Source organism: Perognathus longimembris, chromosome 17, assembly GCF_023159225.1.
Source record: "Perognathus longimembris pacificus isolate PPM17 chromosome 17, ASM2315922v1, whole genome shotgun sequence".
NCBI classification, from domain to species: domain Eukaryota; kingdom Metazoa; phylum Chordata; class Mammalia; order Rodentia; family Heteromyidae; genus Perognathus; species Perognathus longimembris.
The window spans coordinates 33,225,515-33,243,387 of NC_063177.1; the positions used below are offsets into that span (position 1 = coordinate 33,225,515).

The 17,873-nt window shown below is 39.3% G+C and overlaps 1 protein-coding gene and 1 long non-coding RNA gene across 16 annotated transcripts in view; one reads left to right on the forward strand and one right to left on the reverse strand.

Moving 5' to 3' along the window:
- Positions 1–17,873, forward strand: part of Mbtd1 (mbt domain containing 1) — a 61,022-nt gene that overhangs the window by 19,293 nt on the left and 23,856 nt on the right. For 6 of the 15 annotated variants that reach the window (XM_048366548.1, XM_048366547.1, XM_048366551.1 and 3 more), the window contains 4 exons: positions 120–319; positions 6,358–6,497; positions 7,840–7,954; positions 10,396–10,478. In XM_048366548.1, the coding sequence (XP_048222505.1) occupies positions 166–319; positions 6,358–6,497; positions 7,840–7,954; positions 10,396–10,478 (492 nt within the window). In that variant the 5' untranslated portion in view covers positions 120–165. The remainder of the gene's footprint in view (positions 1–119; positions 320–6,357; positions 6,498–7,839; positions 7,955–10,395; positions 10,479–17,873) is intronic. The other 9 variants (XM_048366552.1, XM_048366553.1, XM_048366540.1 and 6 more) reach the window with 4 other exon arrangements.
- LOC125366121 overlaps positions 11,682–17,873 on the reverse strand; it is a 32,470-nt gene continuing 26,278 nt past the window's right edge. Inside the window, exons 2-3 of the long non-coding RNA XR_007213785.1 lie at positions 17,232–17,348; positions 11,682–11,789 (exon numbers count right to left, since the gene is read on the reverse strand). This is a non-coding gene — a long non-coding RNA (uncharacterized LOC125366121). The remainder of the gene's footprint in view (positions 11,790–17,231; positions 17,349–17,873) is intronic.

A 17,873-nucleotide genomic window follows, 5' to 3' on the forward strand; every position in this document is an offset into this window, starting at 1 on the left:
ATCATTTCTCAGGTGGTTTTCATTTGTCTAATCTGATTTCCCAGAATCTGTGGTAAGGTCTTTGAGAAGAGATTGTATGTGAGTACTGTGTCATGCTCCTGGTTTCTTCTTATTGTAAGACAGAGCATTCTTCACAACCCAGAAGGGAAGGCAGACTCATCCGGGATGTTTGACGGCTATGACAGCTGCAGTGAGGACACAAGTAGCAGCTCTAGTTCTGAGGAGAGTGAAGAAGAAGTTGCCCCTCTCCCTTCCAGTCTCCCAATTATCAAAAACAATGGACAGGTCTACACATACCCAGATGGTAAATCTGGCATGGGTGAGTATTCATAATTTTCATGTGCTACAAAACTTTATGTTTAAGGGATTTTTCTCATCCCATTTCTTCTGTCATTTCCTTTTCTGAGAATTTTTGTTCTGTTTGGCAGTATTGGAATTTGAGCTCAGGGCCTCTTACTAGGTAGGCAATTCTACCATTTCAGCCACACTCCCAATCCTTTCTTGCCTCAGTTAGTTTTCAGTTAGCCCACCCCCACCCTTAGAGACTTTTACCAGGGCTGACCACATACTGCAATCTTCCAGCCCTGAGTAGCTGTAATGGTAGGCACATACCACCATATCCAACTTACTGACTGAGATGAGAGCTTGCTAACTTTTTGCCAAAGTTGCTCTTGAACCTCCATCTTTCCATTCCAAATAAGTAAACAGAGACCTTGAAACTTATGTAGTATCCTGAGTTTGTGTTGTATTCATTTTTACCTACCTTCTAGTGGAAGGCAAGTAGAACAAGATAAAAAGTAAAAGGGGTTTTATATCAAAAGACTGAGATCTGAGGGTCACAGTTTAAAGCCAGCATGAGTAGAAAAGCCTGAGACTCTTAACTCCAATTAACAACAAAAAAGTGGAGCTATGGCTCCTCTAGTTGTAGCGTGCTAGCCTTGAGCACAAAAGTTCAGGGACAGTGCCCGAGCTCAAATTTAAGTTCCAGGACTGGCAAAAAAAAAACAAAATGCCATTGAGAAACTGAAAGTGTGCATAAATTCAATTAATAAAAAGTCCTTGTGTGGACTGGGAATATGGCCTACTGATAGAGTGCTTGCCCCACATACATGAAGCCTTGGGTTCGGTTCCTCGGCACCACATATATAGAAAAAGCCAGAAGTGGCGCTGTGGCTCAAGAGGCAGCAAAAAGAAGTCAGGGAACAGTGCTCAGGCCGAGTTCAAGCCCAGGACTGGCAAAAAAAAAAAGTCCTTGTTTAACCAAAAGTATGAAGGATCATAAACTTGTTAAAGAAATGATCAATGGGCTGGGAATGTAGCCTAGTGGTAGAATACTTGTCTTGGGTTCATGAAGCCCAGGGTTCTATTCCTCAGCACCACATATATAGAAAAGGCCAGAAGTGGCTCTGTGGCTCAAGTGATAGCATGCTAGCCTTGAGCAAAAAAAAGCCAGGACAGGGCCCTTAGTCCAAGCAAACAAAAACAAATAGAAATGATCTATATAGAGCTTTCACTAAGACAGTTCCTCTCTTTTTAATCACTTCCAGTGATAAGTCAAACTTAGAAACTATTTTTGCTTTGTCTCTAGTAGAATGTTCTTTATCTTGAACCAAATTTATCTTGTTTTGATTGGCTCTTGGCTTTAATGTTGCTTTTAAACCCTCACAAGGAGCTCAGGGTATGGCTTAGTGGTAAGGCACTTGCCCGACATGCACAAGTCTCTCGGTTCTATCCCCAGCACTCCAGAAAATAAGTAAAACTGAAGAAAATAATGTGGTCAGTATTAGCCTTATGAAAAAGATGACAATTTTTAAACTTAATAAACCCTCAGGACTACTTGTAATCTTCATTGCTATGACTGTTCACACTGGAGACCTGACTAGGGTGTCTCTGGATCACATCAGAGAGCCTTGAGTTAGCCCAACCATTTCTCAAAGTCATTGCCTGTCTTCATCTGGGAATTCTCATAATTGTGTGGTAGTGACTTAACTATGACTAACCTGGCACTACACAGTTGTACCACTGCAAGTCCATATCCTAGAACACTCCTCAAGCTTCTAGGGCAGGTAGCTCAGCCTGCCTATCTTGTTCAGGATGCTATACTTTCTTTCAAGCCACGAACATTGCTCTAGCTTTTTTGAAAACAATAATGAATTTCAAATAACTTATTTTTCTTTGATCTTTACCAAACAAACTAAATCTTGTGCTTTTCAGTAGACTACTTTGTGTGGGGTGTTTTTGTTTTGTTTTGTTTTGTTTTGCAGGGGTGGGGGGCAGGAGATTCATTGTTAGTGTTGTTGTTTTGGTGCTGGCAATGGGCCTTTTTTTTTTTTTTTGTCAGTCTTGGGGCTTGAACTCAGGGCCTAGGTGCTGTCTCTGAGTTCTTTTTGCTCAAAGCTAGCACTCTGCCACTTTGAACCCCAGCTCTACATCCAGTTTCTTCTGGTTAATTGGAGACCTGTGTCAGGGACTTTTCTGCCTGGGCTGACTTTGAACCACAATCCTCAGATCTCTCAACCTCCAGAGATTACAGGATTACAGGCATGAGCCACCAGTGCCCAGGTAGTACTAGGTCTTGAACTTAGGGCCTTGTATTCACACTTGGTTTTTTAGCTCAAGGCTGGTACCCTACCACTTGAGCCACACCTCCACTTTCAGCTTTTTACTGGTTAATTAGAGATGAGTCCCAGGACCTTTTCTGCCTGGCCTGACTTAGGACCCTAGTCCTCAGATCTCAGTCTCCTGAGTAGCTAGGGTTACAGGCATGAGCCTGTTCCCAGCTTTCCAATGGAAAGTATAGGACTTTGAATTTCTTTTCTTTTGTCGCTTCTGGGGCTTAAACTCAGGGCCTGGGTACTTTTCCTGAGCCTCTCTGTGCTCAAAGCCAGTGCTCTACCACTTGAGCCACACCACCACTCTGTCTGTTTTTTGAATGATTAATTGGAGACAAGAGTCTCACAGGGGGCTTTTCTACCTGGGTTAACTATATACTGGGATCCTCAGATCTTAGCCTCCTGAGTCGGATTATAGGCTTAAGCCACCAGCATCTGGCTGAGGATTTTTGAATTTGTTTGAATCCTTTTCTTACCAGACTATGTGTGCATGTGTATACACACGCACCTTGGCACCAAAAGAAGAGTCTGGATGATTTATCTGCTTGGGCTGGCTTGACTTATGATCCATAGCCCCCTGAGTAGCTTGGATTAAACAGGCATATGGGCAACTAGTGCCCACTCTGGTCATAGAAAATTCTGCTAATTCTGTCATCTAATGTTGAATGCTACGTCAGCTAATCTTCTAACATTACATCATTTACAGATTTGGTAATCCTGACATTGTTGGTCTTATTCTCTAGACTTTGGTTTAAAAAGTTCATAGAACCTTGTATACCACAGAGTGGAGTATAATGCTCATAAGTTCCCGTCTAGGTTACATAGCAAGAACTTATCTCAGAAACAACAAAAAAGGGCTGAGAATGTGGCTTAGTGGTAAGGTGCTTGCCTAGCATGCACAAAGCCCTGGGTTCTCTTCCATAGCACCACATAAACAGAAAAGTCTGGAAGTGGCACTGTGGCTCAAGTGATACAGTACTAGCCTTAAGCAAAAAAGAAGCAAGGGCACTCAGGCCAAGTCCAAGCCCCAGGACTGGCCAAAAAAAAAAAAAAAGGACACAACAAAATTAATTACAAAACTTACCAGAGTATTACAAGCTTGGAGGCCCATGTCTAATCCTAGCGACTCAAGATCAATGAATTTCAGCTCAAAGCCAGTCTTAGCAGAAAAGTCCCTAAGACTTGTATCTACAACTAACCAGCAAAAAGTTAGAAGTAGAGGTGTGGCTCAAGTGGTAGATTGCCTACCTTGAGGGAAAAAGAGCCAAGAGATAGTATGAGACCCTGAGTTTAAGCCTTAGTACATACAGAAAAAGGAAAGGAAAAATAAAAGATTCACTAGAGTCAGGAATGGTTGGACACATATATAATCCTTTAATTCTTGAGGTTAAGGCAGAAGGACCTCAAGTTAATGACCAATCCAGATTACCTAATGAGACGCCTTGTCTACAAAAATAAAATAAAAGGGCTTGGAATGTAGCTTAGGGGTAGAGTGCTTGCCTAGCATGCATGAAGCCCTGGATTCAATTCCTCAGCACCACATAAACAGAAAAGGCCAGAAGTGGCACTGTGGCTCAAGAGGTAGAGTACTAGCCTTGAGCAAAAAGAAGCCAGGGACAGTGATTAGGCCCTGAGTTCCAAGCCCCAGGACTGGCAAAAAGAAAAAAAAAAAAAGTAAAAGAAAAAGACATTGTATATGAAGTCATCATCATACCAATTAAAACCTATCTAGGAGATTAAGGCAATGCAGCTCCATGGTAGAGTACTTGGTTTGTATGTGCAAGGCCCTGGATTAAACCTCTAGCACCACATGTATAAAAAGCCTACCTAAGTATCTTGTATTCCAGCTAAAACTTGTTTTAGTTACCAGAGTTAGATTACTAAATATATTCATTGCTATTAGTAGATTTTCTTGCCATAGTTTGGATATTCCATGATCTGGTAACCTTACCACAAAAGGAAAGCTGTATTAATTTTTTAGAGCCTAAGAGAAAGAGATGAACCACACAAAATATCCCTGCCTATTAAAGTATGTACCTTATTTAGCTGAGTTGTAGTTAAACATACAAAACTGTTGGCAAGGATTCATAAATCCCTTTGGGATTATGTGGGTATTGTGGGTTTGTTTTTTTTAATCTACATGGGCATGACCTTTTTAATGATCTAGAGTCTTTACAAGATACTCATTTTTCCTCTCATTCGGTACCTTATATTTATTCCTCTAATCTTTTAGCTCTTTTATCAGTGATTTCCTGTATAGTTTTTAAGTACTACTTACACTACAAGTCCCCTCAGTTTAACTGTTAAGAGTAGAGACATTAACTCATCTGATTGCCAAGTTACTTTCTTTGTATGTTTTTAACTTGATCATGTAACCGTCCAAAGGTCATTGTTGTATTATGTAACAGTTGTCAGGGGTTATGCTGTTTGTCAACATCACTGTTTATAGCTCTTTCCTCAAGCTTATCAAAATCTTGCCTGTCTCTTGGGCATGACTTAAAAGAATCCTAATATTTCCCTAAGATTTTTTTCCAAATGTTAGCGCTTCATAGATTTCAGCTTTTGCAGTATTTAAGGACTTTACTGCAAGTCATATTAATCCTCAGTTATGTTGTACTTTGTCTTTTGTTTATTTTTTTTCAAAGCCTGCATACATATAATAATGTCTAGTGCACAGTAAAACACTAAGTGTGTTTTGGTTTGGCTATATGGCTTTTGACCTCTGGTTAGTTTGGTTAAAGCTAGCCTTGAATTCTGGATCTCAGTGCTGGTATTACAGCACATGCCACCAACTCTTAACATACTCCTCCATACACACCTACTACTCCTACTGGGTTTGAACTCAAAGCCTCATGCTTGCTCAGCTTGCTTCCTGTGCCGGTATATTTACCAATTCAGCCATGCTTCCAGACTGCCTTCTTGCTGATTATTTAGGAGATTAAATTTCCTATCTGAGCTGGCTTTGAACTACCAGCCCCCTGAGTAGTTACAATTACAGGTGAAAGCCACTAGCACTCTTAATCCTTTTATGTGTGTGTCTACGTGTGTCTGTATGTGTATTAGTAGTGGAGCTTGAACTCAGGGCCTCATATTATCCTTACTTTTCTGTTGAAAAGTAGCACTCTACCACTCGTGCCATACCTCTACTTTGGCTTTTTGGTGGTAAACCAGAGAAAAGAGTTGCATGAATTTGCCTGCCTCAGCTTGCTTTGAACTGTCATGGTCAGATCTCAGCTTCCTAAGGTAGCTAGAATTATATAGGCATGAGCCAGCCAGCACCTGGCCCCTTATCCCTTTTTTTTTTTTTTTGGCCAGTCCTGGGGTTTGGACTCAGGGCCTGAACACTGTCCTTGGCTTCTTTTTGCTCAAGGCTAGCACTCTTACCACTTGAGCCACAGTGCCACTTCTGGCTTTTTCTGTATGTGGTGCTGAGGAATCAAACCCAGGGCTTCATGTATACAAGGCAAGCACTCTTGCCAATAAGCCATATTCCCAGCCCCGCTTACCCCTTTTTAAAGCCTTATACTTCAGCTACTGTCCAGGTCCCTAGAGCTCCTCACTATGAAATTATACTATTTTCTGTAACTTTTTTGTGGTATTTTCTATCATCTATAAAGAAAATAGGAGAAATTTTCAAGGCAGATTATTAAATAAAAACACCTACATGGAGAAATTACTAAAATATTAGATAAAATTTGGTATTATTACATAATCATAACACCAATGTTTTTATTTTATTCGTTAGCTACCTGTGAGATGTGTGGGATGGTTGGTGTGCGAGATGCTTTTTATTCTAAAACAAAACGTTTCTGCAGCGTTTCATGTTCAAGAAGTTACTCGTCAAACTCCAAGAAGGCAAGCATTTTGGCCAGACTTCAGGTAACGGTACAGAAACCTTCTTATTCTTTATATCTGTTGTTTCTACAGCTTTTGCCATTTATCTATCATTTGATTGTGATCCACTGCACTCCACCTCAGCCCACCTGGCCAGTCATTCCATGTTCCACATATTTAGTAAATGTGTAAAGGTGTAAATTCTAGTTTTATAAAATTAAGTAAATACCAAAAGTGAAGCCATTTTCTCCCCCACCTTCTTATGAGTTAATATCAAGGTAGAATCTTTGAACATTTCTGGGAGAAGGAATTATGCTCTGATTTCATTTTTCCAGCTTTCTTGTTATGTGTTTTTATTTGGGTTTTTTTTGTTCTTGTTGTTTTGGATTTTTTTGGAGGGGTTGGTGAGGAGTGTATTAGTTTTTGTATGTTCAGTGCTGAGCAGACCCAGGCCCTTGGCAACTAGGCAAAAGCAACTTTGTACTTTTGAGTACAGCCCATTTCATTTGACCAAGTGTGTTTGGTTAATCCAACTAACCTTTCAAAAACATTCATAGAGCAGAATGAATCTTTGCCATTTATCTTTTTAGTTTCTTTCTAGTAGTGCCACACACTGACCTGGAGTTTTGACTCAGTTTGTTTGATTCAAGTGGCTCAGTGGAGTTTGATTCAGTTGTTACTATTGTACCACATATACAGCTTTTTCAAGGCACTAAATAACTGATTTTTGTAATATCTTTTACTGAATAGTCACATTTCTCCCTTTTCTCATTTAATTTACTGTGATGCTTACATAGCATGGAAAGGGTTTTTTAATCCCCCAAGTTACGGAAATACATCACTTAGATGTATTTCTATATTTCAGATAGACAGTACCTAAAGATCCTGAGCAGTGGTCTGTACCCAAATGGATGGCAGTTTGTCACACTGTGAATTTGGCCATGATCATTTTGTCATTGATCTTTTGCATTAGCACTAAAGGTATAAACCTCAGTCACTTGCTCTTTGAACATTAAATTATCTTCTCTTATCGTATAAATAGTAATGCTTGGCAACTTGCATGAGTGAATAACACTGGTTCTGTCTACTATAAGAAGAGGTCAAATATCCACCACAAGCCTATTTTTTAACATTTATGGGATGTAATTTTTTATTAACATATTAATTTGCATATTGCTGTTTTAGTCTTGTGTCAGCTCTGCTGCCCGTTAGATATCTATGTTATAGCAAAACTCCACAAAAAGTACCTCATGTTAAAATTACTTGTATGTTTTCTCTGCTTTAATAATTTTCTAAACCCTTGATATTTACTTAAGCAGAATGAGTAGTATGGAAAATTTTGGTGGTGGGGAGATGAGAAAGAATCCTATTTACTTAACTCTTTTTGTTTCAGGGTAAGCCTCCAACAAAGAAAGCAAAAGTTCTTCAGAAACAACCTTTAGTTGCTAAACTAGCTGCTTATGCTCAGTATCAAGCTACCTTGCAAAATCAAGCAAAGACAAAAGCAGGTAATACTGGTTAATATTAACAGGTGAAATATTTAATAATGACTCACCTGATTTTAATAACATTTTAAACTCCATTTATGTTTAACTCAGCTACTTCTATATTCTATTAGCATACTAACTCTAGGTTTCCTGGAGCTGGTTTTGGTTTCCATAAATTATTCTAGAAGGGAATAAGTAACTGCATACACAAATTCCAGTGCTAGTAACAATCTCCTTAATACTGCTCATTACTTGGTTTATTATTTACTTTTTTGTGTTGCTACTCTGTGCTGTGGATGGTAGGGAAGCATTTACCAACCATCAGACAGATTGGAGAGAGGGGAGTAGCAAGGTCCATTTCTAATAGAAGATTCTTTTTTTTATTCAAATAAATATCCTTTATTAAAGAAAAAATAATAGAAGATTCTTAATTTGAGTACAAATAGAGATAAGTAGAATGCCTTACATTCATAAGGCAGTTCAGAGCCATAGTAAAACAAAAACCTGGTGGTAGTATCTGTAGTCCCTGCTAATCCAGAGTGAGACCAGCCTAAGCAACATAGCAGAGTAAGCTCAGAAAACAACAAAGCTGAGCACACATGTAGTCTTCTGTAATTTCAACATTTGGGAGTGTGAATCAGGAGGATCTCAAGCTCAAAGCCACCCAGAGGGGCTGGGAATGTGGCCTAGTGGCAAGAGTGCTTGCCTCGTATACATGAAGAAGCCCTATAGGTTTGATTCCTCAGCACAGAAGTGGCGCTGTGGCTCAAGTGGTAGAGTGCTAGCCTTGAGCAAAAACAAGCCAGGCACAGTGATCAAGGCCGTCCCTGAGTTCAATCCCAGGACTGACAAAAAAAAAAAAAAGAGCCACCCAGAGCCAGAGCTACCTAGCAAGTTTAAGGCCACCCTGTGCTTAACAACAAAAATAAAACAAACAATGAAAACTTTAGTGAAAGTGTCAAGTGCTGGATAATAGGTAGCTGTTTGAGGTACAAAAAAGGGAGTTGAGTCATAATAACAGGAAACAGCCACAGTGAGGAGTGTTACTCTCCACACTTAACCATTCTTCACGCCCCTAACTGGAGAACTTATACCTCATTTCCCAAGGATTATGTGTTGCATGTAGAAGATTTAAGAAATTGTAGTTTGGGCTATGTACATGTGGCTCATGCCTATAATCCTAGCTACTCAGGCAGCTGAGATCTGAAGGTGGCAATTCAAACCCAATCTTGGGCTGGATAGTTCTGTGAGATTCTTATCTCTTAATTACCCACCAAAAAGAGAGAGTAGAGTTGTAGCTCAATTGGTAGAGCACTAACTAGCCTTGAGCAAATAAAGTTCAAGGACAGCTCCAGGCCCTGAATTCAGGCTCCAGGACCAACACACAAAAAGGCAAGAGAGGGCAGTGAATGTGGCTTAGTGGTGGAATGGTTGCCCAGCATGCATAAAGCCCTTGTTTCAATTCCTCAGTACAACATAAAAAGAAAAGGCTGGATGTGGCTCTGTGGCTCAAATGGTAGAGTGCTATCCAAGGCAAGAGAAAGAAAGAAGAGGCATGGGAAAGGAGAGAGACACTGCAGTTTGTTTACAAACAGAAGTTTGGCATCCCTAATAAAAAAAAACAAAACAAAAAACCTCAAGTCTAGGTTAGGGATAATAGCTTAACAGTAGAATGCTTCCCTAGCATTTACAAGGCCCTGAGTTTTATTCCTGGTGCTGCAAAAAGGGAAATAATAATAATAAAGATACCTGATGTTGGGTGCCAGCAGCTCATGCCTGTACTTCTGACTACTCAAGAGACAGAGATCTGAGGTTTGTGGTCCAACACCAACCTAGGCAGAAAAGTCCTTGAAATTCTTATCTCCAATCAACCAGAGAAAGCCAGAAATAGAGATGTTGTTCAAATGATGTTGAGTAAAAAAGCCAAGTAAGAAGATGAGCACAATTAACAATACAAAAAAGTAAAATCTGAAACCCGGAATTTGAAGCTTTCTGCACACCAATAAAGTCTGTGCAAATCTGAAAGTTGGAAATTTAAAACATCTCTGCTCTCAAGTATTTCAAAGAAATATTCAACCTGTAGCTAAAAGCTCATGTTATTTAGCCAGTAATTGCAGAAAAATGAAAAGTTTTTTTTAACACTGGATAAGTTTACTTTGTTTCCCTCACATCTTAACAATAACAACCTCCTTATAAACAAAAGGATTGTGGGGGCTGGGAATATGGCCTAGTGGCAAGAGTGCTTGCCTCCTATACATAAAGCTTTCGGTTCGATTCCCCAGCACCACATATCTGGAAAACGGCCAGAAGGGGCGCTGTGGCTCAGGTGACAGAGTGCTAGCCTTGAGCGGGAAGAAGCCAGGGATGGTGCTCAGGCCCTGAGTCCAAGGCCCAGGACTGGCCAAAAAAAATAAAAATAAAAAATAAACAAAAGGATTGAATTATATCTAATTTTTTTTCAGCAGTCTCCCTGGAAAGCTTCAGCTGGGGTAACTACATCAATAGCAATAGCTTTGTAGCAGCTCCAGTTACCTGTTTTAAACATGTGAGTATGGAATTTCTCACCTTATTTTTAAATGCTTAGTCACTGTTTAAATCCAAAGTTTCAGTAACACCTGTCTCATCTTCACAAGGTGTTCATTTATACCTTAAAATGAAAATGTTTCTTTTTTATTAAGTTATTACACTTAACTAATAGCTAAGAACAACTTCTATTGCTTTTACAAGTAAAACATTTCTGTAAAGAAATTACAATTTGATGGTTGGGGACGTAGTTCAGTGGTACAAAGAGTACTTGCTTAGAATGTCCAAAGCCTTTATCTCTAGAATTGTTAAAAAAGAAAAGAAAAGAAAAGTAAATTGCAATTTGAAATGATTGTTTACAAATTAAAAATACATTGGACTGGGCTGGGGATATGGCCTAGTGGCAAGAGCGCTTGCCTCGTATACTTGAAGCCCTGGGTTCGATTCCCCAGCACCACATACACAGAAAATGGCCAGAAGTGGCGCTGTGGCTCAAGTGGCAGAGTGCTGGCCTTGAGCAAAAAGAAGCCAGTGACAGTGCTCAAGCCCTGAGGCCAAGGCCCAAAACTGGCAAAAAAAAAAAAAAAAAATTACATTGGACTATATAAAGTTTTTATGTATCAAAAATAGTTGTATTCTGATGATAACTTGGCTTAGTCTTCTAGACTGCTTAGCATACGTCTTATGTAAAGCCAGTAACTCAGAAATAGAATCATTCTTCCAGTTTTGTCTTGCCAAATGTAAACTCACAGAAAAAAATTATTAGTAATAGAGTTTGGTGACCTGAAATAAATGATCTGCGTCATTAAAAACCATTTAAAGATGTTTTTTTCAGGGCATCTGAAGTAATTCAAAATTTTGTCAAAAATATATCTGATGACAAGTACTATTGTTTTAATTTGACTGGTTAATTCTCTGCAATATTTTGTAAATTGACTACAATTGTAATTTTAAAGATTCTGTTGGTTACTATAGCTATCTATATAAGTATAGAAAATTTAGAAAATAATGAAATTTTGTTCATGCTTAATATTTTGTGGATTTAGAGCTTTATTTTTGAACAATAGCTTATGAATAAAACTGGTCTCCTGCTGTAGAAATCCAAATGAATTTCTACTCATTCATAGCCACAGAAAGATTTTCGTCGAAATCAAGCATATTAATTCATTGTAGGAATATAAATAGAAGCGTAGTACACTAGTTTGTTTTGGATGGGTTTTTTTTTTTTTTTTTTTGAAAGTACAAATTTTGGGGTTGGAGGCAGGGCTCAGTTTGTAAAGTGCCAGCCAGTGAGCAAAATCTTCAGGTACTAAGTTCAAGTCTTGGTCTCAGACTAAAAAAGAAAAGAAAGTACAGAGATGTTAGGCCTTAGCCGTGGTAAGGATCTAAAACAACCTCGGAATAAAGTAGGCAATTTATCTTGCTGTACTGTTGATAAGAGTAACACATGGGTGATTTCTGTTACATATAAGGCAGTGGCAACTTTATTGAGAGCTGTAGGGCTGAGGCTGGGGCCCTGGCGGGGGGAGGGACGGGTAGCCCAGTGGAAGAGCACATGCTCAGAGTGAGCAAGGACCTGGATTCCAACACTGGCACCACATAAAAGAAGAGAGTAGGGGAATAAGCAAAAACTACAAAGTAAATGTAAACCCTTTTCTCAGAGATACTGCTTTCAAATGCTGGAAGCTCCGAATTAGATGGAGTTCTTAGAGTAGATCATCTCAGACTCCTGGAATGTTGGTCTGTTGTCTCCATCTGAATGGCCTTCATCTCTCTCCACATGTCCTTATGTTTTGAAAACATAAACCAGGTCAAGTCATTTTAAATAAGTAGGATATTTTTAAAATAAGCATTTTAGCCAGGCCTAGGTGGCTCATACCTCTAATTCTAATTCCTCAAGGGGCTGAGATCTGAGGATCACAGTTCAAAGCTAGCCCAGGCAGAAAAGTCTCATGAGACTTCTATCTCTAATAAAGTACTGAAAAGCCAGAAGTGGTTCTCTAGCTTAAGTGGTAGAGCACTTGCCTTGAGAAAAAGAAGCTCATGGACAGTGTCCAGGCCCTGAGTTCAAGACCCAGGCTTGGCAAAAAAAAAAAGTTGTTGTAAGAAAATATTACAACTTTGTTTTTCTACTCTGCTTTTAAAAGAATACTAAAATATTTTATCATAGGATAAAATAGTTCACCCCCAAAACAAATCAATCCTGCTTGTTGGGCTTGAATTTAGGGTAGAGCTGTGGTCCTACAATAGTTCTCCAACACACTGAGGACCTAAACATTTTGAAAATATTGTCTCCTTAGAGTTCTCTTTTGTGAAATAGCTGTTACTACTCTTTTTTTTTTTAAAACAGATTAAAAACCTGACTGGAGGGATAAATAGTAAAGTGGAAATTGTGGCTCTGTGCAGAGGGGAGTTAGAGTAGTAGGACTGCAAGTGATAGACAAAGAAACTTGGCTGCTGTTTGGGGGTTTATTATAAGGAGAATATTCACGTTTTTTAATCATTAAAGTTGCCATTTTAAGTAGAATGTTATTTGGACCCGTTTATTCCTGTTCCTCTTAGCTTTCCTGCCTTCTTATCAAATAGGAAAAGCTTATATTGATAATTCCTAAGTATGTCTTAGTATACTGAATTTGCTTTGTTACCTTAATTATCTTCTTCATTCAGAGTCATTTGGTTTAAGAAGTCTGATGCCCCACTAAACTATTTTGTGCTTTAGAGTAATTCTTCCTGCTTCTTTTTCAGTTAGGAGAGTTCATGTTAGTGGTTCTGGCTTCAGGAAATAATGTTACCAGGAAGAGCTGGGAGCAAAAGACGCTCTCTTGTCATTATCAGCTCAAGTAAGATCATGCCTGCTCAAACCCTGGTTCCTAGACTTGTACTCTCCCATCTTACCCACTCAAGCACAGGATAGGAGCCTTTCCGTGATCCTAGAGGATTCTTTTCTAAACATAATTTACTAATGCACACAATATACACATAACTGTGTAATGCGGAAATAACGCTGTTGTGATTGAAACAGGAACTAGTGGGACAATATCAAGCCCTGACTGCCTGCTTCTTGAATTTAACCCAATCTCTTCTGTAGTAAAGATCCCAGATACTTTCTCTTTGTCAATACTTAGGTATTAATGTGATTAATACTATAATTGTTTAACACCACCATAGAAGTCTTCTTTTCATCATTAAGTTTCTGAGAAGGAAGTTTCTGAAAAGTACTTCCTAACACTGAATCCTTTTTGATAATTGCTGTAACTAAGCATAGAGAGTGGTTACTAAATGCATACCATTGTCCTTTAACTTCAGTGTATCTCCTGCAAAATCTGTATGTTATGGTTGCTATATATCTCTGGTTGGTCACTTTTCAGATCTTTTACTTAAGCATCAGAATTCCCCTATTCCCTAATAAAACATGATTCAGACCTCAACACAGCCATAGTATATAGAGGAAATGAACTGAGTGTTCCTGTAAGGCAACGGAGCTTTGCTCTTTGATCCTTGATATCCCTTTGTTAGTAATGGAAACCACTAAATTAGATAATACCACTTTTAATTAATTTTTAAGCCTCTGAAGGCAACTTTTAAATCTAGTTAACCTAGTTCATCTCATGAAATGAAGAAACAGTACTTTCCATAATTTATAAAAATTTTAACTATGTTTCTACAAGCAGCATCTGTATATATAAACTGGAAAAAAATCTCCAGAATACTAATATTGCACCATGTATCACTTAAGAACATATTCATGAAACTCACAGATTATTTCTATTAGTACTTTGGTTTGCACGGGGATGGGAGAAATGGAAGTCTTATGTATCCCAGGTTGGCCTAGAACTCTAGATCTTCCTATCTCAGCCTCCTCAGTGCTTAAATTACAGGCAGGCACCACCATGGCTAGCCCATTAGTTTATTTTTGAGACAAGAGAGCTTCTGTTTGATTGGTGTGAATTCAAATATTTGGCTGTAAAGCACTTTTAACATTTGTTTTGTTAACATTGTAAAGACTACAGTCTTTTAAATTGAAACACTTCTTCCTGTTGTTTCCTTTAAAAAAATCAAACAAAACATTTATTTCCAAAATATTATAGCATAGGCCAGAATGTACTAGTATATTCACAGACTTAAGATTTCTTCTGTTTGGTAGCTGAATTTACATTCTTTAAACTTGTTGGTACTGTCCCTGCTAAAACAAAAGCACAATCATTATTTTCTTCTCCCTTGAAACTCATTGTAGTTTCTTTTTTTGAAAAACAATCTCACTTTGTGGTAGAAGTTGACTTTGAATTTCTTGCGTAACCCAGGCTCGCTTAGAATTCCTCATCCTCCTGCCTCAGCTTCCTAAGAACTAAATACAGGCATACTCCTCTGTGAACCCGAGTTCACTATGCTTCTTGACATGCGTCCGTATGCTTACCTTAACTAGTATATTCTAATTTTCCTTTTGTACCTAACCTGAATGTTTTTTTGAAAGAGAAAATTTAATCTGTTTCTTTACAACATGCATCATCCATAAGGACAGAAAAACAAAGTCTTGGGCTGGGGATATAGCCTAGTGGCAAGAGTGCCTGCCTCGGATACACGAGGCCCTAGGTTCGATTCCCCAGCACCACATATACAGAAAACGGCCAGGGCTGGGGATATAGCCTAGTGGCAAGAGTTCCTGCCTCGGATACACGAGGCCCTAGGTTCGATTCCCCAGCACCACATATACAGAAAACGGCCAGAAGCGGCGCTGTGGCTCAAGTGGCAGAGTGCTAGCCTTGAGCGGGAAGAAGCCAGGGACAGTGCTCAGGCCCTGAGTCCAAGGCCCACGACTGGCCAAAAAAAACAAAAAAAACAAAACAAAACAGAAAACGGCCAGAAGCGGCGCTGTGGCTCAAGTGGCAGAGTGCTAGCCTTGAGCAGGAAGAAGCCAGGGACAGTGCTCAGGCCCTGAGTCCAAGGCCCAGGACTGGCCAAAAAAAAAAAAAAAGAAAAAGAAAAACAAAGTCTTCTGTTTATGTGCAAATTTATAGTAAATACATCTTTTTTTCTCATATAAGTGGGATTTTTTACTAAAATTACTTCTTTCCCCCCATATTCTTGGCTCTGTTGAAAACTGGAAATTGATAGTATGATTTTTATCTCCATTAAAACTGTATAAGGGGCCTGGGAATATGGCCTAGTGGTAGAGTATTTGCCTCGTATACATGGAGCCCTGGGTTCGATTCCTCAGCACCACATATATAGAAAAAGCCAGAAGTGGCACTGTGGCTCAATTGGTAGAGTACTAACCTTGAGCAAAAAGAAGCCAGGGACAGCGTCCAGGCCCTGAGTTCGATCCCCATGACCAACAAAAAAAAAGTAATCTCGGCTGGGAATATGGCCTGGTGGCAAGAGTGCTTGCCTCATACACATGCAGCCCTGGGTTCGATTTGTCAGCATGCAGTATATAGAAAAAGCCAGAAGTTGCACTGTGGCTCAAGTGGTAGAGTGCTAGCCTTGAGCAAAAAGAAGCCAGTGACAGTGCTCAGGCCCTGAGTTCTTCAAGGCCCAGGACTGGGGGGAAAAAAAAAGTACTCTCTGCTTCTTATCTCTCTGTGCACGCACCGGTGCACACACACACACACACACACGTGTATACATATGTATATACACATACATATGTGTGTGTGTGTAGACACATTTTCTCGTCTTTAATAATATATCCTAAACAGCCTATTTCTTTTGTGCTCTAACTGTACTCCTCGTGTGTCTGCCACCAGCCCAAAAATCAGCCTCTGGTGTCTGCTTGAAGTGAGTGGAATTCCTTGAAAGAGTGGGAGATTTTTTTTTTTTTAATCTGTTTCTGCTACTTGACAATGTCAGTGAGCAGTATATAGGAATCCTGATCTTTTTCTAGGTAGGTTTATTTGTGGCAGGAATGTTTGTTGTTTGGGTTTGTTTGTTTGTTCCTGGAATGGGAACTGCGCCCCATGTTTGCTAGGCTGGCACTGTACCACTTTTGAGCCATACTTCCAGACCTTTTTGCTTTAATTATTTTTCAAATAGCACCTTGCATTTATTCGTGGGCCAGCCTGAAATCCCAATCCTCCTATCTATACTTCCTCTGTGGTTAAGATAACAACTGTGTACCACATGTCCAACTGTTGATAGAGTATCCCAAATTTTTTTCTTGGGCTGACTTTGAACTACTACCTTTCCATCTTAATCTTTCAAGAAACTAGAATTACAGGCATGAGCCACCAGTCACTTGGCTTCTAGCTAATTTTTTGTTTTCTTTTATGACCAAATGACATTTCCATTTTTCTCACTAGATACATTTTAGTAATCATATTACTGTTAGTCTTAAGGTTTTTTAATACTGGCTTTTTATACACTTGCCATATGATGGGGATGAATTCTTCATTTGCTTCCTATGTATAACTTCAGGCCTAGCCTTTGCCCACTCATACAATTTGCTAGTAATAAAGACTGTGTGGAGATACCAAAAATCATAAATTGACAGCTCAGTGAAGAAAAATCTCTTATCTCCGCCTTAAACATTGTATGTGCCCTCAATACCAGCTGTCTGCTCTATTGAAGTATTTGGGAATGTTTTTATATTGCAGACAATAAGTCCTCCTGCCCCCTTCTTTTCTTACAGATAGGTAGCAGTGATCATACGTTTGTCCTCCTGCACCCTTCTTTTCTTACAGACAGATAGGTAAAGTTTATCACACGTTTGTGTTGGGATCCCCTCAGCCCCTCAGCATTTGGATTTGGCCATATCCTGCAGGACCTGATGACAGCTTACCTTTCAGGGAAGGAGAGTCGCTCCCAGATAGCTCTCACAAGTGGCCCTGGAGCAGGAAGTGGTGGAGCAGATCTTCCTTGTTTGGGAGGAGCCTGAGGTGGACCTCGCCTCCTGAGTCTGGAAGGTAAATTTGTTGTTACCTGTAAATGATGGTTCTGCTAGTTCATGCTATGCCAATCCAGACTTTCAGAGGTGTCCCTCCTGCCAGCAAGAGAAGACGGATGACTTGGAGGAAGATGGCTGTGAAGCCCTGGGTCATTTAGTCTTCCAAATTTATGAGTACTTATTTCACCAAAAGGGCAGATATATCTATGAAGTCACCTTATGTCAACACATTGAGCACATGCTATGCCATAACTGGTGCTCTTGTTGATGTTTTTCTTTGTTTTCTTAGAGTGAACCATATGGATTGGTTTAAGAGGGCCTAGCAGAACCACAAACTTACAGGCAAGAACAAATGTCACTTTCTGCTACTTTCTCCTATACCAATCCAGACTGTAGGGATCAGAACATAAGATCTCCCACTCAAGTGAATATTCCATTTAAGAAAGCATATTGACATGTTGTTTCTTTAATGAAATGTGACTCAAACTTAATTTTTTCCAAACAAATGATATGGCTTTCAAAAAAGAATGAGAGATT